The sequence below is a fragment of the Haematobia irritans genome, chromosome 1 (assembly GCF_050003625.1).
Source record: "Haematobia irritans isolate KBUSLIRL chromosome 1, ASM5000362v1, whole genome shotgun sequence".
Classification (NCBI taxonomy): domain Eukaryota; kingdom Metazoa; phylum Arthropoda; class Insecta; order Diptera; family Muscidae; genus Haematobia; species Haematobia irritans.
The window spans coordinates 26,797,843-26,825,293 of record NC_134397.1 but is presented as its reverse complement, the minus strand read 5'-3'; the positions used below and the strand labels follow the sequence as shown (position 1 = coordinate 26,825,293).

General features: G+C 31.6%; 1 protein-coding gene across 1 annotated transcript; it reads left to right on the top strand.

The window, feature by feature from the left end:
- Positions 1–27,451, top strand: LOC142222487 (uncharacterized). Its single transcript, XM_075292653.1, has 2 exons — positions 1–999; positions 27,242–27,451. The coding sequence occupies exons 1-2, from the start codon at positions 1–3 to the stop codon at positions 27,449–27,451; spliced, it is 1,209 nt and encodes a 402-aa protein (XP_075148768.1).

Here is a 27,451-nt window from a genome sequence, read left to right as displayed (position 1 = left end):
ATGGCGAGAACAAAATTGACAACATTGATAAACGATCATTTACGAAGATCACAAATGAGCTTAAGAGATAAATACATATCAAGCACAGTGGTACAGACACGACAATATTTAAAGGAAAATGATGACATTCTAATTCTTAGTGCTGACAAAGGGGGAAAAACGGTTGCAATGAATAAAATTGACTATGATCAAAAGATGAAAGAAATATTACACGATATGTGTACGTACAAACGAATAAAAATAGATCCCACCTCTAGACTCCAAACGAAGAACAACAAATTAGTGGAAAAACTTTACAATCTCAATATTATTACCGAACAAGAGAAAAACAAGTTGACAAGCAGGACCGCAGTAGCTCCAAGGATTTACGGACTTCCAAAAATACATAAGGAGAGCACACCATTAAGACCTATTTGTTCTTCGATAGACTCGCCATCGTACAATTTATGTAAATACATAGTAGGTATATTAAGAAATATAACACTTGACTCTAAATATAATGTTAAGGACTCTGCGGATTTTAAGACAAGATTGGAAAATATGACGATTGAAGATGATGAAGTTTTAATATCCTTTGACGTGGTGTCATTATTTCCAAGCATTCCGGTAAAGCTAGCAATTCAGACGATTGAAAGAAAATGGACCATAATTGAGCAGTATACGAACATGACGAAGGATTTATTCATAGATTTAATTACATTTTGTATCAAGGACACCAGATATTTTAAATTTGAGGACAAGATTTATGAGCAATTAAAAGGTATGCCAATGGGTTCCCCTGCTTCACCAATTGTAGCAGACATTATTATGGAGGAACTTTTAGACGAAGTATTTAAAAATATTACTAAACCACCGATATTAACAAAATACGTAGATGACATCTTCGCAATCATAAAGGCATCAGAAGTCGACGAAACACTAAAGGCCTTAAACTCATTTAATAGACAAATTCAATTTACAAAGGAATTAGAACAGGACAATAAACTACCATATCTTGACGTAATAATACATAGACAAGGAAACCAACTGAGACTAAATTGGTACCAAAAACCAACGGCTTCTGGGAGACTGCTCAATTTTTACTCTAAGCACAGTAAACGTATAATAATCAATACAGCGACAAATTTCATACGAAGGATATTTAATATTAGTGATCCAGAATTTCATTCTGAAAATGAAAATAAAATTAAACGAATTCTCCAAGACAACAATTTCCCACAACGAACGATATATCAACTCTTATCGAAAGTGAAAGCCAACCTACACAACAACCGAGAATTGACCAAGAAAAAGGATTCAAAAATATACAAACCAGTGACATATATACCAAACTTCTCCGAGAGACTGTCCAAGTCTGACATATACAATAAAGAAAAATATCAACTCGCGTTAAAAACTACAAACACTGTCAACGGATTATTTAGTAAAACAAAAACAAAAATTAAGAATGAAGACCAACACAACGTAGTATATAAGATAAAATGCAACGGTGACAAATCCAACTTATGCCAAAAGACATATATTGGTACGACAATGACAAAATTAAAAACAAGATTGTCTTCACATAAATCGGATATAAAAACAACAGACAAACCAATGGAACAAAAAACAGCACTTGCGACCCACTGTACATTGACTGGTCACAAACCTAACTTTAATAACGTAGAAATCCTATGCAAGGAAAACAACTACAGACGAAGATTTACTCTGGAAATGTTACACATAATTAACACTCCCACTAACGAGAGAATAAACTATAAAAAAGATATTGAGAACTGCGCGAGAATATATCGACATACGATACAAAAACACAGGAGAAATTGATCACCAGTAGAAAACCAGACAGCGAAGTAACAAGACATCGGATAAAATGTAAATGACAATAGTTTAACTTTAATTTGTGAATTTTGTAATTAACTTTTGTTTAATTTTGTAAATTGTAGCCTTGAAAACGGTCTGACGAAGTCAACCGAAATATCGGAAAATAAAAAACTAGAAACCAACAATTTCGAGTTTAATTTATAGACCTTCAGCTGAGATTATGAGATAAAAATCATAAATAAAATTTTGACAAAATTTTCTACAGAAATAACATTTTGACAAAATTTTCGATAGAAATAAAATTTTTACAAAATGTTCAATAGAATTAAAATTTTGACAACATTCTCTATAGAATTAAAATTTTTACAACATTTTCTATAGAAATAAAATTTTGCGAAAATTTTCTATAGAAATAAAATTATGTGCGTGAAGATAAATTGTAAATTGTAAATAGCTAAGACACAAACCAGACAGATTTAGCGGCGCACCGAATGGGTTAATTGAGTTATGCTAAAGCGACCAAAAAATGGTTATATTTATTTTGACTAATTTTAACCAATAATAAATTAACTAACCGACAAATTTGATACCATAATAAAGGTCTCTGAGTGCACTTTCAGAATATAAGGTCACATGGATAAAAGACACAATAACGATTGAGATATTGCAGAAATAAAACCGCACTAATAGATCATTATTTTTTATAAATTCAGGCCACTGTGCAAAACTGCCCATGATATTTTGGTACCAGGAGAAAGGGCGTGACGTGTACTTTCTGGCTATATGGTCGCTATATTCGAAACCAATCCAGAAATTTGTGTTTTATGCAATTTAAAGGAAAAATACTAACTTGGATGTATTAATATAAGGAAAAATGTCCCACTGTGCAAAACTGCCCAGGATATTTTGGTATCGGGAGAGAGGGCGTGAGATGTACTTTATGGATAAAAGATTTCTATATTCGAAATCAATCCAGAAAATTGTGTGTTTATCCAAGTTAATAGGAAATTACGAACTATGATAGAAATATAAAGAAAACTGGCCCACTGTGCCAAACTGCCCAGGATATTTTGGTATCAGGAGAAAGGGCGTGACATGTACTTTACGGCTAAGTGGTTTTTATATCCAATACCAATCCAGAAATGTGTGCTTTGTCCAATTTTATGCAAAAATGCAAACTACGTTCGAAATATAAAGAAAAATATCCCACTGTGCAAAACTGCCCAGGATATTTTGGTATCAGAAGAAAGGGCATGACGTGTACTTTCTGGCTATATGGTCGCTATATTCGAAACCAATCCAGAAATTTGTGTTTTATGCAATTTAAAGGAAAAATACCAACTTGGATGTATTAATATAAGGAAAAATGTCCCACTGTGCAAAACTGCCCAGGATATTTTGGTATCGGGAGAAAGGGCGTGACATGTACTTTATGGATAAAAGATTTCTATATTCGAAATCAATCCAGAAAATTGTGTTTTATCCAAGTTAATAGGAAATTACGAACTATGATAGAAATATAAAGAAAAATATCCCACTGTGCAAAACTGCCCAGGATATTTTGGTATCAGAAGAAAGGACGTGACGTGTACTTTCTGGCTATATGGTCGCTATATTCGAAACCAATCCAGAAATTTGTGCCTTATGCAAATTAAAGGAAAAATACTAACTTGGATGTATTAATATAAGGAAAAATGTCCCACTGTGCAAAACTGCCCAGGATATTTTGGTATCAGGAGAAAGGGCATGACATGTACTTTACGGCTAACTGGTTTTTATATCCAATACCAATCCAGAAATGTGTGCTTAATACATCCAATTTAGTATTTTTCCTTTAAATTGCATAAAACACAAATTTCTAGATTGGTTTCGAATATAGCGACCATATAGCCAGAAAGTACACGTCACGCCCTTTCTTCTGATACCAAAATATCCTGGGCAGTTTTGCACAGTGGGATATTTTTCTTTATATTTCGAACGTAGTTTGCATTTTTGCATAAAATTGGACAAAGCACACATTTCTGGATTGGTATTGGATATAAAAACCATTTAGCCGTAAAGTACATGTCACGCCCTTTCTCCTGATACCAAAATATCCTGGGCAGTTTGGCACAGTGGGACAGTTTTCTTTATATTTCTATCATAGTTCGTAATTTCCTATTAACTTGGATAAAACACAATTTTCTGGATTGATTTCGAATATAGAAATCTTTTATCCATAAAGTACATGTCACGCCCTTTCTCCCGATACTAAAATATCCTGGGCAGTTTTGCACAGTGGGACATTTTTCCTTATATTAATACATCCAAGTTAGTATTTTTCCTTTAAATTGCATAAAACACAAATTTCTGGATTGGTTTCGAATATAGCGACCATATAGCCAGAAAGTACACGTCACGCCCTTTCTTCTGATACCAAAATATCCTGGGCAGTTTTGCACAGTGGGACATTTTTCCTTATATTAATACATCCAAGTTAGTATTTTTCCTTTAATTTGCATAAAGCACAAATTTCTGGATTGGTTTCGAATATAGCGACCATATAGCCAGAAAGTACACGTCACGCCCTTTCTTCTGATACCAAAATATCCTGGGCAGTTTTGCACAGTGGGATATTTTTCTTTATATTTCGAACGTAGTTTGCATTTTTGCATAAAATTGGACAAAGCACACATTTCTGGATTGGTATTGGATATAAAAACCATTTAGCCGTAAAGTACATGTCACGCCCTTTCTCCTGATACCAAAATATCCTGGGCAGTTTTGCACAGTGGGCCAGTTTTCTTTATATTTCTATCATAGTTCGTAATTTCCTATTAACTCGGATAAAACACAATTTTCTGGATTGATTTCGAATATAGAAATCTTTTATCCATAAAGTACACGTCACGCCCTTTCTTCTGATACCAAAATATCCTGGGCAGTTTTGCACAGTGGGACATTTTTCCTTATATTAATACATCCAAGTTAGTATTTTTCCTTCAAATTGCATAAAACACAAATTTCTGGATTGGTTTCGAATATAGCGACCATATAGCCAGAAAGTACACGTCACGCCCTTTCTTCTGATACCAAAATATCCTGGGCAGTTTTGCACAGTGGGATATTTTTCTTTATATTTCGAACGTAGTTTGCATTTTTGCATAAAATTGGACAAAGCACACATTTCTGGATTGGTATTGGATATAAAAACCATTTAGCCGTAAAGTACATGTCACGCCCTTTCTCCTGATACCAAAATATCCTGGGCAGTTTGGCACAGTGGGACATTTTTCCTTATATTAATACATCCAAGTTAGTATTTTTCCTTTAAATTGCATAAAACACAAATTTCTGGATTGGTTTCGAATATAGCGACTATATAGCCAGAAAGTACACGTCACGCTCTTTCTTCTGATACCAAAATATCCTGGGCAGTTTGGCACAGTGGGCCAGTTTTCTTTATATTTCTATCATAGTTCGTAATTTCCTATTAACTTGGATAAAACACAATTTTCTGGATTGATTTCGAATATAGAAATCTTTTATCCATAAAGTACATGTCACGCCCTTTCTCCCGATACCAAAATATCCTGGGCAGTTTTGCACAGTGGGACATTTTTCCTTATATTAATACATCCAAGTTAGTATTTTTCCTTTAAATTGCATAAAACACAAATTTCTGGATTGGTTTCGAATATAGCGGCCATATAGCCAGAAAGTACACGTCACGCCCTTTCTTCTGATACCAAAATATCCTGGGCAGTTTTGCACAGTGGGATATTTTTCTTTATATTTCGAACGTAGTTTGCATTTTTGCATAAAATTGGACAAAGTGCACATTTCTGGATTGGTATTGGATATAAAAGCCATTTAGCCGTAAAGTACATGTCACGCCCTTTCTCCTGATACCAAAATATCCTGGGCAGTTTGGCACAGTGGGCCAGTTTTCTTTATATTTCTATCATAGTTCGTAATTTCCTATTAACTTGGATAAAACACAATTTTCTGGATTGATTTCGAATATAGAAATATTTTATCTATAATGTACATGTCACGCCCTTTCTCTCGATACCAAAATATCCTGGCCAGTTTTGCACAGTGGGACATTTTTCCTTATATTAATACATCCAAGTTAGTATTTTTCCTTTAAATTGCATAAAACACAAATTTCTGGATTGGTTTCGAATATAGCGACCATATAGCCAGAAAGTACACGTCACGCCCTTTCTCCTGGTACCAAAATATCATGGGCAGTTTTGCACAGTGGCCTGAATTTATAAAAAATAATGATCTATTAGTGCGGTTTTATTTCTGCAATATCTCAATCGTTATTGTATCTTTTATCCATGTGACCTTATATTCTGAAAGTGCACTCCGAGACCTTTATTATGGTATCAAATTTGTCGGTTAGTTAATTTATTATTGGTTAAAATTAGTCAAAATAAATATAACCATTTTTTGGTCGCTTTAGCATAACTCAATTAACCCATTCGGTGCGCCGCTAAATCTGTCTGGTTTGTGTCTTAGCTATTTACAATTTACAATTTATCTTCACGCACATAATAAAATTTGATAAAATTTTCTATAGGATTACAATTTTGACAAAACTTTCCATAAAAATAAAATTTTGACAAAATTTTCTTTAGAAATAAAATTTTGGTAGATTATTTTTGGCTCGAGTGGCAACCATGAATATGAACCGATATGGACCAATTTTTGTGTGATTGGGGATCGGCTATATATAACTATAGACCGATATGGACCAACTTTGGCATGGATATTAGCGGACTTATACTAACACCACGTTGCAAATTTCAACCCGATCGGATGAATTTTGCTCCTCCAAGAGGCTCCGGACATCAAATCTGGGGAACGGAGTATATGGGGGCTATATATAATTATGGACCGATATGGACCAATTCTTGCGTGTTTGTTAGGGAGCATATACCAACACCATGTACCAAATTTCAGCCGGATCGGATGAAATTTTCGTTTCTTAGAGGCTCCGGACATCAAATCTGGGGAACGGTTTATATGGGGGCTATATATAATTAAGGACCGATGTGGACCAATTTTGGCATGGTTGTTAGAGACCATATACTAACACCATGTACCAAATTTCAGCCGTATCGGATGAAATTTTCGTTTCTTAGAGGCTCCGGACATCAAATCTGGGGAACGGTTTATATGGGGGCTATATATAATTATGGACCGATATGGACCAATTCTTGCGTGTTTGTTAGAAACCACATTCTAACACCATGTTCCAAATTTCAACCGGATCGGATGAATTTTGCTCCTCCAAGAGGCTCCGGAGGACAAATCTGGGAATCGATTTATATGGGGGCTATATATAATTATGGACAAATATGGACCAATTTTTGCATGGTCATTAGGGAACATATACCAACACCATGTACCAAATTTCAGCCGGATCGGATGACCGGATTATGGACCGATGTGGACCAATTTTTGCATGGTTGTTAGAGACCATATACTAACATCATGTACCAAATTTAAGCCGGATCGGATGAAATTTTCGTTTCTTAGAGGTTCCGCAAACCAAATCGGGGGATCGGTTTATATAGGGGCTATATATAATTATGGACCGATGTGGAGCAATTTTGGCATGGTTGTTAGAGACCATGTACCAAATTTCAGCCGGATCGGATGAAATTTGGTTCTCTTAGAGGCTCCTCAAGCCAAATCGGGGGATCGGTTTATATGGGGGCTATATGTAATTATGGACCGATGTGGACCAATTTTTGCATGGTTGTTAGAGACCATATACCAACACCATGTACCAAATTTCAGCCGGATCGAATGAAATTTGCTTCTCTTTGAGGCTCCGCAAGCCAAATCTGGAGATCGGTTTATATGGGGGCTATATATAATTATGAACCTATTTAGACCAATTTGTGCATGGTTGTTAGAGACCATATACCAACACCATGTACCAAATTTCAGCCGGATCGGATGAAATTTGCTTCTCTTTGAGGCTCCGCAAGCCAAATTTGGGGATCGGTTTATATGGGGGCTATGTATAAATATGGACCGATGTGGGCAATTTTTGCATGGTTGTTAGAGACCATATACCAAATATCAGCCGGATCGGATGAAATTTGCGTCCCTTTGAGGCTTTGCAAGCCAAATCTGGGGATCGGTTTATATGGGGGCTATAGTTATATAGTTATGGACCGATGTGGACCTGTTGGTCCAGACCATGTACCAAATTTCAGCCGGATCGGATAAAATTGGCTTCTCTTTGAGGCTCCGCAAACCAAATCTGGGGATCGGTTTATATGGGGGCTATATATAATTATGGACCGATGTGGACCAATTTGTTCATGGTTGTTAGAGACCATATACTAACATCATGTACCAAATTTCAGCCGGATCGGATGAAATTTGCATCTCTTAGAGGGTCTGCAAGCCAAATTTGGGGGTCCGTTTATATGGGGGCTATATGTAAAAATGGACCGATATGGTATATTTGCAATACCATCTGACCTACATCAATAACAACTACTTGTGCCAAGTTTCAAGTCGATAGCTTGTTTCGTTCGTAAGTTAGCGTGATTTCAACAGACGGACGGACGGACATGCTCAGATCGACTCGGAATTTCACCACGACCCAAAATATATATACTTTATGGGGTCTAAGAGCAATATTTCGATGTGTTATAAACGGTATGACAAAATTAATATACTCCCATCCTATGGTGGAGGGTATAAAAAGCATGAGAAAATTTTGCAACAAATGCCTTACGAAAAACAAATAAATGGATGGACGGACCCACTAGCAGCCAGTTCTAGATATGATATTATTTTTGTGTTTTTTTTTTTTGCTCATGTTTTCTTAATTCACTTTAAATTCGTCTCTCATATTCTTCTCAGTTTTCGTCGAAATGTAACATAATCGGACAGCTTTAACCCTACTCGTATTTGTTGATTGATGTCTTCTTAATCTGGAATATAAATGTTCCCTTAGTCTTTGATATTTAAGTTCCATAATAAAACTTTAATTCGATTTATTTATCCACTAGATTCAGGCATGTGACATTGTAAACTTATTGAAATATTACCCAGACATTAGGTTAAGCCGATGGCAAATAGAAATTTTCAAATTAATGAAATACTAACTTCATAGACAATTATTAAGGTACTTCAAAAAAAATGAATACACATCAAAAAGGCAATTAACATATTTAGGAAGAAACTTCATTACCAACAAAAAAAATTAAAGTTTTTCTAAGTACTTCCAAAAATGTCTTCTTAAAGATATTTTTAATTTGACAGAAAGTTCTTTTAATTCAATTTTGTATAACTAGCTTCTTTCATATTTTTATTGGGTAATTTTAACTTTTTTATACCCACCACCATAGAATGGTGACGGGGGTATAATAAGTTTGTTATTCCGTTTGTAACATATCGAAACATCGATTTCCGACCATAAGCGTAGGAAGGCCTCTGGGGAGGGGGCTTAGACCCCCCAGAAAAATTTTAGCCCCCCCCCCCCAGAATTTAAAAACCTATTTACAATTTTTCATTGCTTTTATATAATATTAAACAAGTAAATACAACCGCACAAACTTCCGCTAAAGACTTCCATGGTAGCAGTTGGCAATATATAGTTTTATTCTTATGTAAGTGAATGTTTGAAGTCTGATATTTATGAAATAAAACTGTGTTTGAACATATGATTTAAGTTCGTAAATTTATGTTTAGTTTAATAACTAAAGCATCGTTAAAAAAGTAAATAAACTGTTCATTTTGTGTCCGGAAGTGGTGCAAAATTGGCGCAGAAGGGATGAACTTAAGATGGGCATGTCATAGGACTGATGCCCACCATTTCAACAACCGTTGCACTGAATTTGCATCACGTCTTAATGTGTGATCCGAATTCAGTGTTTTGAATGTGAATTAAAAAATTTTTGTTATATTTTCCCAAATAAATAATGGGAAATGGGAACGTTTGACTAAAAATATTTTCAAAAATTCGCAATTTTTCTAGAATGGAATTAGCATTTTTTCGACATAATTTAAGTAATTTGTATCATTTTATTATAACTTGCTTTTTTATGATATTTTAAACAAAAAAAATACCCATTCAAAATATAAAAAAACGAGTTATAAAAAATGAATTAAAACACTTACTGTGAAGTTAAAGTAATTATTTTCTTTGTGAGGACATTTTTGGGAGTGCTTTTAAAGTTGTGCCTTTATAACAATTTCCATTTTTTTTGCTGGGAACTACTTTTAGTTGCTTTATTATAAATTAATTGTCTAGTTATGCTGGAGTCTGAATTTTTATTTATTTTTATAAAATAAAACATAAATTGAACCTATAACTTCAGGCATCAATTTTTAGCTAGGGGGGTTATAGTCCCCCCCCCTATATATATTGTATATATATTCTTGATCAGGAAGAAATTGTAAGACGATATAAGCATGTCCGTCTGTCTGTTGTCATTACGCTGCAGCCTTCAATAATGGCGCTATCGTCATGAAATTTGGTACAGATTCGTCTTTTGTTTGCAGGCAGGTCAAGTTCGAAGATGGGCTATATCGGTCCAAGTTTTGATATAGTCCCCATATTTGGGGTCTTGGGCTTATAAAAACCGTAGTTTTTATCTAATTTGCCTGAAATTGGAAATCTAGTGGTATTTTAGGACCATCAAATGCTGTACCGAAAATGGTGCCTATCGGTCCATGTTTTGGTATAGCCCCCATATGGAGCGATTCCCGATTTTGCTTCTTGGGCGTCTAGAAAGTGTATTTTCTATCCGATTTGCCTTATATTGGAAATCTAGAGGTATTATTGGACCATAAATAGGTGTGCCGAAAATTGTGTGCATCGGTCCATATTTTGATATAGCCCCCATATAGACCGATCTCCCGATTTTATTCTTGGGCTTCTCGAATCCGTAGTTTTTATCCAATTTGCTGAAATTGGAAATGTAGAGGTATTCTAGGAAAATAAAGAGATGTGCGGAAAATGGTGATTATCGGACCATGTTTCGATATAGTCCCCATATAGACCGATCTCCCTATTTTACTTCTTGGGCCTCTAGAATCCGTAGTTTTTATCCAATTTGCCTGAAATTGGAAATGTAGAGGTATTCTAGGAAAATAAAGAGATGTGCGGAAAATGGTGATTATCGGACCATGTTTCGATATAGTCCCCATATAGACTGATCTCCCTATTTTACTTCTTGGGCCTCTAGAATCCGTAGTTTTTATCCAATTTGCCTGAAATTGGAAATCTGGAGGTATTTTAGGAAAATAAAGAAATGTGTCGAAAATGTTGATTATCGGACCATGTTTCGATATAACCCTCATATGACCCGATTTCCCGATTTTGCATCTTGGGCGTCCAGAAAGTGTATTTTCTATTCGATTTGCCTGAAATTGGAAATCTAGAGGTATTCTAGGACCATAAAGAGGTGTGCCGAAAATGGGGAGTATCGGTCCATGTATTGATATATCCCCCATATAGACCGATCTCCCGAGTTTACTTCTTGGGCTTCTAGAATCCGTAGTTTTTATCCAATTTGCCTGAAATTGGAAATCTGGAGGTATTTTAGGAAAATAAAGAAATGTGTCGAAAATGTTGATTATCGGACCATGTTTTGATATAGCCCCCATATAGACCGATCTCCCGATTTTACTTCTTGGGCTTCTAGAATCCGTAGTTTTTATCCAATTTTCCTGAAATTGGAAATGTAGAGGTATTCTGGGAAAATAAAGAGATGTGCGGGAAATGGTGATTATCGGACCATGTTTCGATATAGTCCCCATATAGACCGATCTCCCGAGTTTACTTCTTGGGCCTCTAGAATCCGTAGTTTTTACCCAATTTGCCTGAAATTGGAAATCTGGAGGTATTTTAGGAAAATAATGAAATGTGTCGAAAATGTTGAATATCGGACCATGTTTTGATATAGCCCCCATATAGACCGATCTCCCGATTTTACTTCTTGGGCTTCTAGAATCCGTAGTTTTTATCCATTTTGCCTAATATTGGAAATGTAGAGGTATTCTAGGAAAATAAAGAGATGTGCGGAAAATGGTGATTATCGGACCATGTTTCGATATAGTCCCCATATAGACCGATTTCCCGATTTTGCTTCTTGGGCTTCTAGAATCCGTAGTTTTTACCCAATTTGCCTGAAATTGGAAATCTGGAGGTATTTTAGGAAAATAATGAAATGTGTCGAAAATGTTGATTATCGGACCATGTTTTGATATAGCCCCCATATAGACCGATCTCCCGATTTTACTTCTTGGGTTTTTAGAAACCATAGTTTTTATCCGATTTACCTGAAATTGTAAATATATTGGTTTTTTTTAGACCCACAAAAATGTGTATCGGATTTATAGACCGATTTCACTTATTGAGGGTATAGAAGGCGCATTGATCATGAAAATTGCTTGAAACTGAATGCAAAATTTCCAGATTTTACTTCTCGTAATCATTTAAATATTTGGAATGAAAATCTTCAGATTTTAGATTTCAAATCAAAGCGTTATTTCATCATTTTCTTGCACACTTACAAGCGATGTTTACGATTCCTCTAAAACTCAAACAAAAAAATGGTTCTTATAAATTCAGAATCTGATCTAGTCTTCATAGGTAAAATCTTTAAATTTATCTTCGGGAAGTGTACTGGTTGAACAGATCTGCTTGGGAAAATATCTCTCATCAAACCCCCCTGAAATTTTCAAAGGAAACTATTATATTTCATTCATGGTGGTGGGTATTTAAAATTCGGCCCGGCCGACATTACTACTATATATACTTGTTTTGTTTCAAATAGATTAAAAACAGAGTAAGAATTGATAAAATGTTAACAATTAATTTAAATTTACTCGAAAAAGTGCTAACTCCATAATAGAAAAAAGCGAATGTTTGAAAATATTTGACGCCAAATGTTTCAGGCTATGCATTAAAAATCATAAAAAAAAATACAAATTATATATTTGGCAAAATATCACAAAATTTTTTAATTCACATTCAAATCACTGAATTCGGATCATACCTTAAAATGCGATGCTAATTCAGTGCAACAGCTGTTGAAATAGTGGCTATCCGTTCTATGACAAGCCCATGTTAAATTCATCGCTTTTGCGACAATTTTACACCACTTCCGGATCCAAAAAGAATATGTTTATTACTTTTTTGGCGACTCGTTTTTTTTTTGCTGGGTTATTAATCAATTCTAATTAATATAATTGGCCAATCCTCACATATTTTTATTCTGCTTTCCCATGATGACTTATGAAATTCAAAGTAAAATTTCTATTTCTATTTCACTTTGGAATTTCACTCGTTATAATCCACAATCAAAAATTCTCCATCGCATTTATATTACACTTCTATATATGTAAAAGGATAACATCATAAATATATAAGTCCATATTATAAGTAACATCCTTGCCTTTATGTATCTACACATCCATGCATCTGTTATTATATAAATAAATTTTTGTCTTCATTGTCCAATGTGTGAGCCCTTAAAGTAACATAAAAAAAGATAATTTTCCAAGAATATAAAGAACTCTTCTCCATGAAAAAGGAAATAAGAAATGTCATATAAAAATCAATAAATGTGAACATATATATGAGATGTAGGGAAATTGGGAAATCTAAAGGTCAATAAGCATAAATTCAATGAAAAGTGAGTGATACAAAAAGGAATGAAAAAGATTTTTTCGAACTATAAATAAAGCATCATATAACGCAATTTTTGTGGATAAAAAACCCCTTTTTAGCAGCCAAAATGGAAAAAGAAAACATTAAATATAAATATAATAAATTTCATTTTTAGTGCTAAGAATAAAACAAAAATTATCTTCAAGGGTTTCGTGTCATAACAAATTTTCAACCATATTGACCGAAAATCAAATTTATAGACGGTATTTCATTGTAAATTTACCTTATATAATATACTGCTATTGCAAAACACATAAAGCTATATACAATATTTCAAAAAAAAAAAAAAAAAAACTTTGTATAAATATGTATTAAATAAACAACGAAAACGTGATATTAATAGAATGGAAAACTATGTTTCTTCGTGTTTAGTTCAAGACCTTTCGCGTATGATTTTTTGGCGATAAGCACAATTTTTCAAACGTACCAATAAACTATCAAGAACAGGCAGAAAAAAGGTTGATTTTTTAAAATAAATTTCCAATCGTTCTTTTTTGCCAAAAACAAAATATACTATATATTTAATAAAATATATTTTCTTTCTTCTTCTTTCAATCGGTGACGCTGGTGTTTTGACCAGTTGATAGGAAAACGAGACGTACATTTTTGTTCTTTCTTAATCTTACGAAACGTATGCATTTTGGGGTAATCGTTTGAACGGGCTGTCGTCATGGTTGCCACAGTTGGTAGAATACTTCCAAAAAATGGTGGATGTTTTAATGTTTGGTAGATTGATAGAATTCTTAATGTTTTGGTAGATTTTGCATAACATTCCTTTCCAAAAATTTCTATAGAAATAACATTTTGACAAAATTTACTATAGAAATAAAATTTTGACAGAATTTTCTATACAAATAAAAATTTGCGAAAATTTTCTATAGAAATAAAATTTTGACAAAATTTTCTATAGAAATAAAATGCTGACAAAATTTTCTATAGAAATAAAATTTTGAGAAAATTATATATAGAAATTAAATTTCATTTGTTGTTTTGATGTCGGCTTTAAAACAATTGCGTTGACTAAACTACAAGAGTAGCTTAACCAACTGAGGAAAATAATGTTTGTAAAATTTATTTGGCCACAGCCCTATAGATTGCAAGATGGTAGGATGGACGCACGTTTCGGAATTACCACATTCCTCATCAGCATCCTCTCCTTGCAGCAAAACTATCAACCAATTATCATCAATTATCAATTTTTACAAAATTTTCTATAGATATAAAATTTTGAGAATATTTTCTTTAGATATATAATTTTGAGAAAAGTTTCTTTAGAAATATAATTTTGAGAAAATTTTCTTTAGAAATTAAATTTTGAAAAAAATTTTTAAGAAATAAAATTGTCTATAGAAATAAATTTTTGAGAAAATTTTCTTTAGAAATAAACTTTTGAGAAAATTTTCTATAGAAATAAAGTTTTGACAAAAAGATTCTATAGAAATAAAATTTTGATAAAGTTTTCTATAGAAATAAAGTTTTGACAAAAAAATTCTATAGAAATAAAATTTTAATAGAAATAAAACTTTGATAAAAACTTCTATAGAAATAAAGTTTTGACAAAATTTTCTAATGAAATAAAATTTAGACAAAATTTTCTATAGAAATAAAATTTTAAGAAAATTTTCTATTGCAATAAAATTTAGAAAAATTTTAATATAGAATTAAAGTTTTGACAAAAATTTTCTATAGAAATAAAATTTTGAGAAAATTTTCTATTGAAATAAAATTTTGACAAATTTTAATATAGAAATAAAATTTTCACAAAACTTCTACAGAAAAAAATTTTGATAAAACTTTCTATAGAAAAAACATTTTGAAAAAATTTTCTATAGAAATAAAATTTACAGAAAATTTTGTATAGAAATAAAATTTTGACAAAATTTTCTATAGAAATAAAATTTTTAATTTTCTATAGAAATAAAATTTTGACAAAATTTTCTATTGAAATAAAATTTAGACAAAATTTTCTATAGAAATAAACTTTTGAGAAAATTTTCTATTGAAATAAAATTTTGACAAAATTTTCTATAGAAATAAAATTTAGACAAAATTTTCTATAGAAATAAAATTTTGACAAATTTTAATATAGAAATAAAATTTTGACAAATTTTAATACAGAAATAAAATTTTGACAAAATTTTCTATAGAAATAAAATTTAGACAAAATTTTCTATAGAAATAAAATTTTGAGAAAATTTTCTATTGAAATAAAATTTTGACAAATTTTAATATAGAAATAAAATTTTGACAAAATTTTCTATAGAAATAAAATTTAGACAAAATTTTCTATAGAAATAAAATTTTGACAAATTTTAATATAGAAATAAAATTTTGACAAAATTTTCTATAGAAATAACATTTTGACAAAATTTTCTATAGAAATAAAATTTTGACAAAATTTTCTATAGAAATAAACTTTTGAGAAAATTTTCTATTGAAATAAAATTTTGACAAATTTTAATACAGAAATAAAATTTTGACAAAATTTTCTATAGAAATAATATTTAGACAAAATTTTCTATAGAAATAAAATTTTGAGAAAATTTTCTATTGAAATAAAATTTTGACAAATTTTAATATAGAAATAAAATTTTGAGAAAATTTTGTTTAGAAATAAAGTTTTGAAAAATTTTCTATAGAAATAAAATTTTGACAAAATTTTCTGTAGAAATTACATTTAAAAAAAAAATCTTTAGAAATAAAATGTTGAGAAAATTTTCAATAGAAATAAAATTTTGAGAAAATTTTCTTTAGAAATTAAATTTTGAGAAAATTTTCTATAAAAATAAAATTTTGATAAACTTTTCTATAGAAATAAAATTTTGATAAAAATTTCTATAGAAATAAAATTTTGACAAAATTTTCTATAGAAATAAAATTTAGACAAAATTTTCTATAGAAATAAAATTTTGAGAAAATTTTCTATTGAAATAAAATTTTAATATAGAAATAAAATTTTGACAAAAATAATCTATAGAAATAAAATTTTGAGAAAATTTTCTATTGAAATAAAATTTTGAAAAAAAATTCTTTAGAAACAAAATTTTGAGAAAATTTTCTATAGAAATAAAATTTTGACAAACTTTTCTATAGAAATAAAATTTTGATAAAAAAAATTCTATAGAAAAAAAATTTTGACAAATTTTAATATAGAACAAGTATATACGGCCGTAAGTTCGGCCAGGCCGAAGCTTATGTACCCTCCACCATGGATTGCGTAGAAACTTCTACTGAAGACTGTCATCCAAAATCGAATTACTTGGGTTGCGGTAACACTTGTCGATGGCAAGTTATCTTAAAACTTCCTAACATCGTCTTCTAAATTACAAGGTAGTCCATACGTAGTATATATTAAACTAAAAAAGGCAGATTACATACGTATATAATTAAGTTTAAAGTTTCTATAGAAATAAAATTTTGACAAAATAAAATTTTGACAACATTTTCTATAGAAGTAAAATTTGGAAAAAATTTTCTATAGAAAAAAAATAGTTGACAAAATTTTCTATAGAAATAAAATTTCGACAAAATTTTCTATAGAAATAAAATTTTGACAAAATTTTCTATAGAAATAAAATTTTGACAAAATTTTCTATAGAAAAAAAATTTTGACAAAATTTTCTATAGAAATAAAATTTTGGCGAAATTTTCTATAGAAATAAAAAAATTTCACCCGGATCGGATGAAATTTGCTTCTCTTAGAGGCTCCGCAAGCCAAATTGGGGGATCGGTTTATATGGGGGCTATATATAATTATGGACTGATGTGGAATAATTTTTGCATGGTTGTTAGAGACCACATACTAACACCATGTACCAAATTTCAGCCGGATCGGATGAAATTTGCTTCTCTTAGAGCGATCGCAAGCCAAATTTGGAGGTCCGTTTATATGGGGGCTATACGTAAAAGTGGACCGATATGGACCAATTTTTGCATGGTTGTTACAGACCATATACTCACACCATGTACCAAATTTCAGCCGGATCGGATGAAATTTGCTTCTCTTAGAGCGATCGCAAGCCAAATTTGGAGGTCCGTTTATATGGGGGCTATACGTAAAAGTGGACCGATATGGACCAATTTTTGCATGGTTGTTAGAGACCCTACACTAACACCATGTACCAAATTTCAGCCGGATCGGATGAAATTTGCTTCTCTTAGAGCAATCGCAAGCCAAATTTGGGGGTCCGTTTATATGGGGGCTATACGTAAAAGTGGACCGATATGGCCCATTTGCAATACCATCCGACCTACATCAATAACAACTACTTGTGCCAAGTTTCAAGTCGATAGCTTGTTTCGTTCGGAAGTTAGCGTGATTTCAACAGACGGACGGATGGACGGACATGCTCAGATCGACTCAGAATTTCACCACGACCAAGAATATATATACTTTATGGGGTCTTAGATCAATATTTCGATGTGTTACAAACGGAATGACAAAGTTAATATACCCCCATCCTATGGTGGAGGGTATAAAAAAAATTGATAAAAATTTCTATCGAAATAAAATTTTGACAAAATTTTCTATAGAAATAAAATATAGACAAAATTTTCTATATAAATAAAATTTAGACAAAATTTCCTATAGAAATAAAGTTTTGACAACATTTTGACAAAAATTTTCTATTGAAATAAAATTTTGACAAATTTTAATATAGAAAAAAAAAATTTTGACAAAACTTGTATAAAAAAAATGTTGACAAATTTTAATATATACAATTTTGACAAAACTTCTATAGAAAAAAAAATTTTTAGAAAATTTTCTATAGAAATAAAATTTTGAATTTTCTATAGAAATAAAATTTTGACAAAATTTTCTATAGAAATAAAATTTTGACTAAATTTTCTATAGAAATAAAATGTTGACAAAATTTCCTATAGAAATAAAATTTTGACAAAATTTCTCATAGAAATAAAATTTTGACAAAAGTTCCTATAGAAAGAAAATTTTGAGAAAATTTTCCATATACAAAAATTTCTCTAGAAATAAAATTTTTACAAAATTTTCTATAGAAGAATTTTTTAATTCCTTAATTTTTTGTTTGGTAGTTGTTTGTTAGATTTTTCTCCAAATTTTGGTAGATTTGTTTTTGGCTCCAGTGGCAACCGTGGCTGTCGTATATCAAAAACAAACTGCTAACACCCAACGATTCGCTTACAAGCCGGGCGTTTACACTTGATATTCGTAATAAATAATGAAGAGTTATGATTTTCGGAAGGTTAGATTAGGTTAAAGTGGCAGCCCGATTAAGATTCAGGCTAACTAACTTAGACTATTCAGTCCATTGTGATACCACATAACCAAAAGTACGTATTACATATGGGCACTTCTAGATTTAACCTGAACCCTGAACCTTCTCGATTATTTCCTTCTGTTGAACCAACCAGATTGTTCCAAAAACATTATCAGACTGCTTAAGTTAACGTTTTCCAGGTCCGCCAGCAATCTGAAGCTATATGCCCCTAAAATTTGCTTACGCATTAAACAAAATGCAGGACACTCACACAAGAGGTGTTTTATTGATTCCTTTTCCTCCGCATCATGACAGCTCATACAATAGTCATTATACTTAGCACCAATAGTTTTTGCAAACTCGCCTATCAGGCAGCGACCCGTTATAGCAGATATCAGGAGTGATATCTGGCGTCTCGAGAACACTAGCATATCTAGTATGCGGTTTAAGTTTAAATGGGGCCATATTTGCTTGGTGTCGTTACAACCCTTGCAATTCTGTCATGATTTTCGGAAAATAAAATTAAATTTCCTCTGACTTTCGGTTATATTCGAAAATTTCTAAATATCAATTTTTAAATTTAATTTTATTTTGATGAAAAACTTATGAATTGCTTTTTAATATGGGATTACGGCTTTGTTTAAGTCTGTATATAGATTTGCATTATATGGCTCAGGCCAGGAGACACGCGATATAGTCGATCAGGGATTTTAAACTTTCGTCGATGTGTCGAAGAATTATGCCCATATATAAAAATAAAATTCCCGATGTTGTACACAATTTTACAAATTCAGCATTTTTCTGATATACTTAACTCTCTATATAACTGTCAAAAACGAGTAAATATATTTGGAAAAAATCTTTTAATAATAAAATTGGAAATTTTATTTCTATAAAAAATTTTCTCAAAATATTATTTATTAAAAATTTTTTTCAAATTTTTACTTCCATAGAAAATTTTTTTAAAGAAAAATGTCTCCATTTTTTAAGAGAAGATTTTTTCAATTTTTTTCTATACAATATGTTCTCAAAATTGTATTTATATATAAAATTTTTATTTCAAAAAAAAATTCTCAAAATTTTATTCCTATAGAAAATTTTCTTAAACTTTTATATCAATAGAAAATTTTTTCATAATAATTTTTTTTAATGTGTTAAATTGCATTTTTTTATAGAAAATTTGGTTTTTACAGAAAATTTTGTCAACATTTTATTTCGGTAGAAAATTATCTGAAATTTTGTATTTCTATAGAAAAATCTCTGAAATTTTTATTTCTATAGAAAATGTTCCCACAATTTTATTTCTATAAAAACTTTTCTCAAAATTTTATTTAAATAGAAAATTTTGTCAAAATTTTATTTCTATAGAAAATTTTCCCACAATTTTATTTCTACCGAAAATTTTCGTAAAATTTTATTTTTATAAAAAAAATTCTCAAAATTTTATTTCCATAGAAAATTTTTTCAAAATTTTATTTCTATGGTAAATGTTTTAAAAATTTTATTTCTATAGATTTTTTTTTAATATTATTTTTTTAATATTATTTTTTTAATACTTTCTCAAAATTTTATTTATAAAGAAAATTTTGTTTTTACAGAAAATTCTGTCAACATTTTATTTCTATAGAAAATTTGATCAAAATTTTAATTCTATAGATAATTTTCCCATAACTTTATATCTATAGCAAATTTTCCTAAAATTTTATTTTTATAAAAAATTATCTCAAAATTTTATTTCCATAAAAAATGTTCTCCAAATTTTATTTATATAGAAAATTTTGTCAAAATTTTATTTCTGTAGAAAATTTTGTTAAAATTGTATTTCTATAGAAAATGTCACCACAATTTTATTTCTGTACAAAATTTTCCTAAAATTGTATTTTTATAAAAAATTATCTAAAAATTTTATTTCCATAGAAAATTTGCTCAAAATTTTATTTCTATAGAAAATTTTCTTAAAATTTTATATCAATAGAAAATTTTTTCATAATATATTTTTTTAATAGGTTAAATTGCATTTTTTATAGAAAATTTTGTTTTTACAGACAATTTTGTCAACATTTATTTATATAGAAAATTATCTGAAATTTTTTATTTCTATAGAAAATGTTTGAAATTTTTATTCCTATAGAAAATTTTCCCACAATTTTATTTCTATAAAAACTTTTCTCAAAATTTTATTTCTGTAGAAAATTTTGTTAAAATTGTATTTCTATAGAAAATGTCACCACAATTTTATTTCTATACAAAATTTTCCTAAAATTGTATTTTTATAAAAAATTATCTAAAAATTTTATTTCCATAGAAAATTTGCTCAAAATTTTATTTCTATAGAAAATGTTTTCAACATTTTATTCCTATGGAATTTTTTTTTCGAAATATTATTATACCCTCCACCATAGGATGGGGGGTATATTAACTTTGTCATTCCGTTTGTAACACATCGAAATATTGCTCTAAGACCCCGTAAAGTATATATATTCTGGGTCGTGGTGAAATTCTGAGTGGATCTGAGCATGTCCGTCCGTCCGTCCGTCCGTCTGTTGAAATCACGCTAACTTCCGAACGAAACAAGCTATCGACTTGAAAGTTGGCACAAGTAGTTGTTATTGATGTAGGTCGGATGGTATTGAAAATGGGCCATATCGGTCCACTTTTACGTATAGCCCCCATATAAACGGACCCCCAAATTTGGCTTGCGAGGCCTCTAAGAGAAGCAAATTTCATCCGATCCCGCTGAAATGTGGTACATGGTGTTAGTATATGGTCTCTAACAACCATGCAAAAATTGGTCCACATCAGTCCATAATTATATATAGCCCCCATATAAACCGATCCCCCGATTTGGCTTGCGAGGCCTCTAAGAGAAGCACATTTCCTCCGATCCGGCTGAAATTTGGTATATGGTGTTAGTATATGGTCTCTAACAACCATGCAAAAATTGGTCCACATCGGTCTATAATTATATATAGCCCCTATATAAACCGATCCCCCCGATTTGGCTTGCGAGGCCTCTAAGAGAAGCAAATTTCATCCGATCCGGCTGAAATTTGGTACATGGTGTTAGTATATGGTCTCTAACAACCATGGAAAAATTGGTCCACATCGGTCTATAATTATATATAGCCCCCATATAAACCGATCCCCAGATTTGGCTTGCAAGGCCTCTAAGAGAAGCAAATTTCATCCGATCCCACTGAAATTTGGTACATGGTGTTAGTATATGGTCTCTAACAACCATGCAAAAATTGGTCCGCATCGATCCATAATTATATATAGCCCCCATATAAACCGATCCCCGATTTGGCTTCCAAGGCCTCTAAGAGAAGCAAATTTCATCCGATCCGGCTGAAATTTGGTACATGGTGTTAGTATATGGTCTCTAACAACCATGCAATTGGTCCGCATCGGTCAATAATTATATATAGCCCCCATATAAACCGATCACCAGATTTGACCTGCGGAGCCTCTTGTAAGACCAAAATTCATCTGATTCAGTTGAAATTTGGTACGTGGTGTTAATATATGGCCTGAAACTCCCATGCAAAAATTGGTCGAAATCGGTCCATAATTATATATAGGACCCATATAAACCGATCCCCAGATTTGACCTCCAGAGCCCCTAGGAAGGGCAAAATTCTTCCCATTCGGTTGAAATTTGGTACGTGATGGTATCCAACAACCATGCAGGAATTGGTTCCTATCAGCCCATAATTATATATAACTCCCATATAAACCGATCCCCAGATTTGACCTCCGGTGCCTTTAGGAGAAGCAAAATTCATCCGATCTGCTTGAAATTTGGTACGTGGTGATCGTATATGAAATTTAACAACCATGCCAAAAGTGGTCCATATCAGTCCATAATCATATATAGCCTCATATAAACCGATCCCAAGATTTGGTTTTGGAGCCTCTTGGAGGAGCAGATTTCATCGGAGTGAGTTGAAATTTGGTATATTGTGCTAGTATATGGTCGTTAACAACCATGCCTAACTAGGTCCATATCGGTCTATAGTTATATATATCCCTCAGATAAATCGATTTCCAATCGCACAAAAATTGGTCCATATCAAGTTCATTAGAAAACGATGTTAAGAAGTTTTAAGATACCACAACCCAAGTATTTCGATTGTGGATGACAGTCTATCGTAGAAGTTTCTACGCAATCCATGGTGGAGGGTACATAAGATTCGGCCTGACCGAACTTACGGCCGTATATACTTGTTTTTTTTAAAATATTTTCTCCAAACTGTATTTTTATAGAAAATTTTGTTAAAATGTTAGAAAAGTTGTTCAAAATTTTATTTCTATAGAAAATTGAGGTACCTCTAAGTGTTAGAGGAATGTTTTGCACAATCTACCAAAATACCAAGAATTCTACCAATCTACCAAACAGTAAAAAATCTACCATATATGGTAAAATTCAACCAATTGTGGCAACCGTTAAACCGATTCGACTAGGGATTTTAAAAGGACATTATGATATTTGATATTTGGTGGGTATACAAGTATATTATGCCGTATACACTTGTTCTTTATAAGTAAAAGTTCATTACTGATTGTGCCATCTTTTAATTTTTATAGGACATTTCAATGTCAATTTTGTTTTATTTATTTATTTATTGATAGAGTTTTTGTTTTGTGATACTGCTTTAAACCATAGAACTATATTGTGTTTGCTCTCTTGGTTATTTCTACGTAATTATGGGGTCCTATATGGCGTATGATTATTTCCCCATACAGTAAGAATTGATTATACGCATCATGGTCCACCACAATTTTTTAGCTAACATTAGCTTGTAGCTACCCATAAAACACAAGCATTGGGGAAAATTTTACACATTCAACACATTCAACAGCTGTTAAATATTTACCCAACATTTAGACATAAATAAAAAAACATTATCAAAAAAAGAAAAAAAAAAAAAACAAAAACAATTGACCTCAGCTGTAGAATTCAATATTTTAATAAGAACTTTGAAATAGATCAGCAGCATCTGTTCAAATTTTGTTTAAAATTAGTTGAATTTAGTTATTGAATTTATTATTTAGTTGAATTTATGTTTAGAGTGGGGAGTACGCTGTCATTTATATGCTGTTTTTTTTTTTTTTTTTTTTTTTTTTAAAAAATACTCATCTTCTGTATGTTGGGTTGGGAGTTCCTAAAATAGGATTCGTCTGAGATATAGAGCAAGTGCAAAATTTCTTTGTAATTTCAAATTTTTCTTATATAAAAATATCTATATAAAAACACGTAAGTAAAATCTAAAGTCGGGCGGGGCCGACTATATTGTACCCTTTACCATTATGTAGACCAAAATTTGTGGTACCATCTCAACTCCTTCAAATTTGTTGGGAGTTATTATAAAGGTTTATATTCCCATATACAAATATTTATATCTGAAACGATTTGCAGAACATTTTTGGTACTTCTACAAATCGCTAGAATTAAAAATTAAATCGGCTAACACCCTGGGATGAAACAAAAAGTTAGTAAAAAATATATGGAAAATATAAAGCTAGAGCAATTTTGATGCAATTATACAAAAGAGCATTTATGATTTATCGGGCGATACATATGTATTCGAGATATAGGATAATTTGAGTAATATTTACAACTTTTGCTACACAGCAGTGTCGATTTTACAAGGATATTGGTTAAATCTCGCTAAGATATATGGTCAATTGTGGGTTGTGATATATTATTTGGCCAATTCGGACGATATTTCCACAAGTCGGAGTTTTATTTAAAATTCGACCATTCTGTGGAAAGTTTGTTGAATTATGGAAATCATCACATAACTTTGTGTAAAATGTGGGTATTTTGGCCTTATTATATCAAGATGACGCACTTAAATAGCATATTAAATGTAACTGTGGAAACTATCGTTTCAATTGGAGGAAACTTCCATTGAAAATGGGTCTAAAATATTTATGAAACATTCTACCATATTTCCCCTACTCTGGCGTACATATATATGGGAGCTATATCTAAATATGAACCGATTTTGACCAAATTTGACATGCATAGTTAGAATTAAAATCGTGCTATCTCAGCAAAAAACGTAAATGGGAGAAAAAATTTGGCCTCCGTGGTCATATGGGTGTAAATCGGGCGAAAGATATATATGGGAGCTATATCTAAATCTGAACTGATTTCAACCAAATTAAGCACACTGAATGATACTCTTAAACGTACTCCTTGTGCAAAATTTGAAGCAAATCAGGGCAAAACTATGTCTTTTGAGGCCATATTAGTCGAAATCGGACGAAAGATATATATGGGAGTTATATCAAAATCTGAACCGATTTCAACCAAATTTAGAACAATTAACAATACTATTATACGTACTCCTTGTGCAAAATTTAAAGCAAATCAGGACAAACCTCTGGCTTTTTTGGCCATATAAGTGCAAATCAGACAAAAAAAATATATGGGAGCTATATCTAAATCTGAAGCGATTTCAACGAAATTAGGTACACTTAATGATATTATTAACCGTACTCCTTGTGCAAAATTTGAAGCAAATCAGGGCGAAACTCTGGCTTTTGAGACCATATAAGTTCAAATCGGACGAAAGATATATATGGGAGCCAAGGCCGTATTCAGGGGGGGGGATGGGGGGATCAAATAAAATATATAAAATATATAAAAATAAAATTTTGCAAAAATTCTATATAGAAATAAAATTTTGACAATATTTTCTACCGAAATAAAAAATCGATAATATAGAATCGCATTCTTTTTTCGACTAAAACATTCTTGAAGTTCAATAAAATCCTGTTTTCGACTATGTCTTTTACAAAATCGAGATTTTCTTCCCACATGAACATGTCCGTTTTGCCATATTTGTAAAAGACTATTAGCAAATAAGGTTAATAAAGACTTTCTCAAAATAATAAAATATTTTGTCAAAGCTATTGTACCATAAATCTGATATCGACTCAAAAATGTCTACACAAAAGGTACTAAATCATTCGCGGGGGCACTACGGTACTGACCGGGGTGAAAAAGTATTGAAAAAAGTACTATAGTACTGCATTTTCCATCCCTGCAGTTACTACGTACTCATCCGAACTTTCATTTTCAACAATGAAGAGATTAAAGACGTATCTTAGAAATTGGACTAGCGAGAGTAGACTCAATGGATTGGCATTAATGTCGGTTCATCGCCGAATAAATGTGCCGACTGAAAAAGTCATTGATTTATTTGCTGCCCAAAAAGCCCGTCGGCTCAATTTAATATTATAAAAATATTGTATACATACCTATACATAAATAAAATTTTCTACACATGAGATTATATGAATATTTTTTTTTTTTAATGTGAGGATGATCGGACTTAAACTGCGAGCTGTACTTTGCACACAAAATTACATATACAGACAGACGGACGGATAGACAGACGGACATCGCTAAATCGACTCAGAATTTAATTCTAAGACGATCGGTATACTAAACGATAGGTCCAGACTTTTCCTTCTTGGCGTTACATACAAATGCACAAACTTATTATACCCTGTACCACAGTAGTGGTGAAGGGTATAAATATAGCACATTTATCTTTTATTTAAACTATAGCATATTATTTTACTTCGTTATTTGTTAACCGATAATTTAATATATAACCTTCCATCGAACTCCCCATCATCATTGTGCTTGAATATACTGAAATCCAATATCCTTATATAATCAGAACCAAACCAAAACGACCCAACAACCCTCAAACAAGAGACGATACGAAAACACTTGAAAAACTTGAACAATTTCCATTAAAAGAAAGAAAAAACTTCAATTAAAACATGGGAACCTGACATGTTTATTAAAATCAAATATAAGTTAGGTTGAAAGCAAACTGCAGTTAAACCCACCACCTCGGTCGGTGCATCACCTTTGTAATTCCATCACAAACAGCTACACATCGTTATTGCATGCACCAACAGCAGGAGCAAAATCTAAAACATCCACATTCCAGAGAGACCATCCATAACATAACAAAATGAAGGAATAGAGAATGAGAGGAACAGCAGCACATTGCAAACTTTTTCTTTTACATACAACAATGCAATGCACTCTCTAATGAAACTAAAATGAAAAATAAGAACAAGAGCCATACTAAATTCAACTTTGCAAAGACCATTTTCATATAAGATGCATTGTATGGGTCAATTCTAGGAATGCATGAATTCAAGATTTAACTGCATAGCTATACCTTAATGAAGGTCATAGAGAGTAGCATAAGGAAAATATTTTCTTGTAAAAATTTGAAAAATTGCAAAACTAGATTGTTTAAATTTTTTATTTAAAAATTGGAGAAAGTCGACTTTCGGGTTTTGCGATTATAGAGAACTCAAAGCGTCGCAACCTCAAATTCCCGACGAGCTGATCCGAAGAAAGCGAAAACTTTTCAATTGGCCGGAGGGTTAGTCGGTAAAAGCCTTCGGGGATTCACAAAGGGTTTATGTATATCGACTATTTCAGATCAGCGTTTGGCGCTTTTTAAGTGCAATCAAAAAGAATTTCTGTTCGTTTGTTTTGAGACAGCCGATGGAACATCGCACAACAAAGATCGAGGAACAACCGGAACCGTGGATAGCACCTAGCGAAAATACTCTTTCCCGCCTCGATATAGAGAAGTTGGCTGAATTGTGTGGCAAAGCCAATTCACCGCATTCTCCTGAATACGAATAA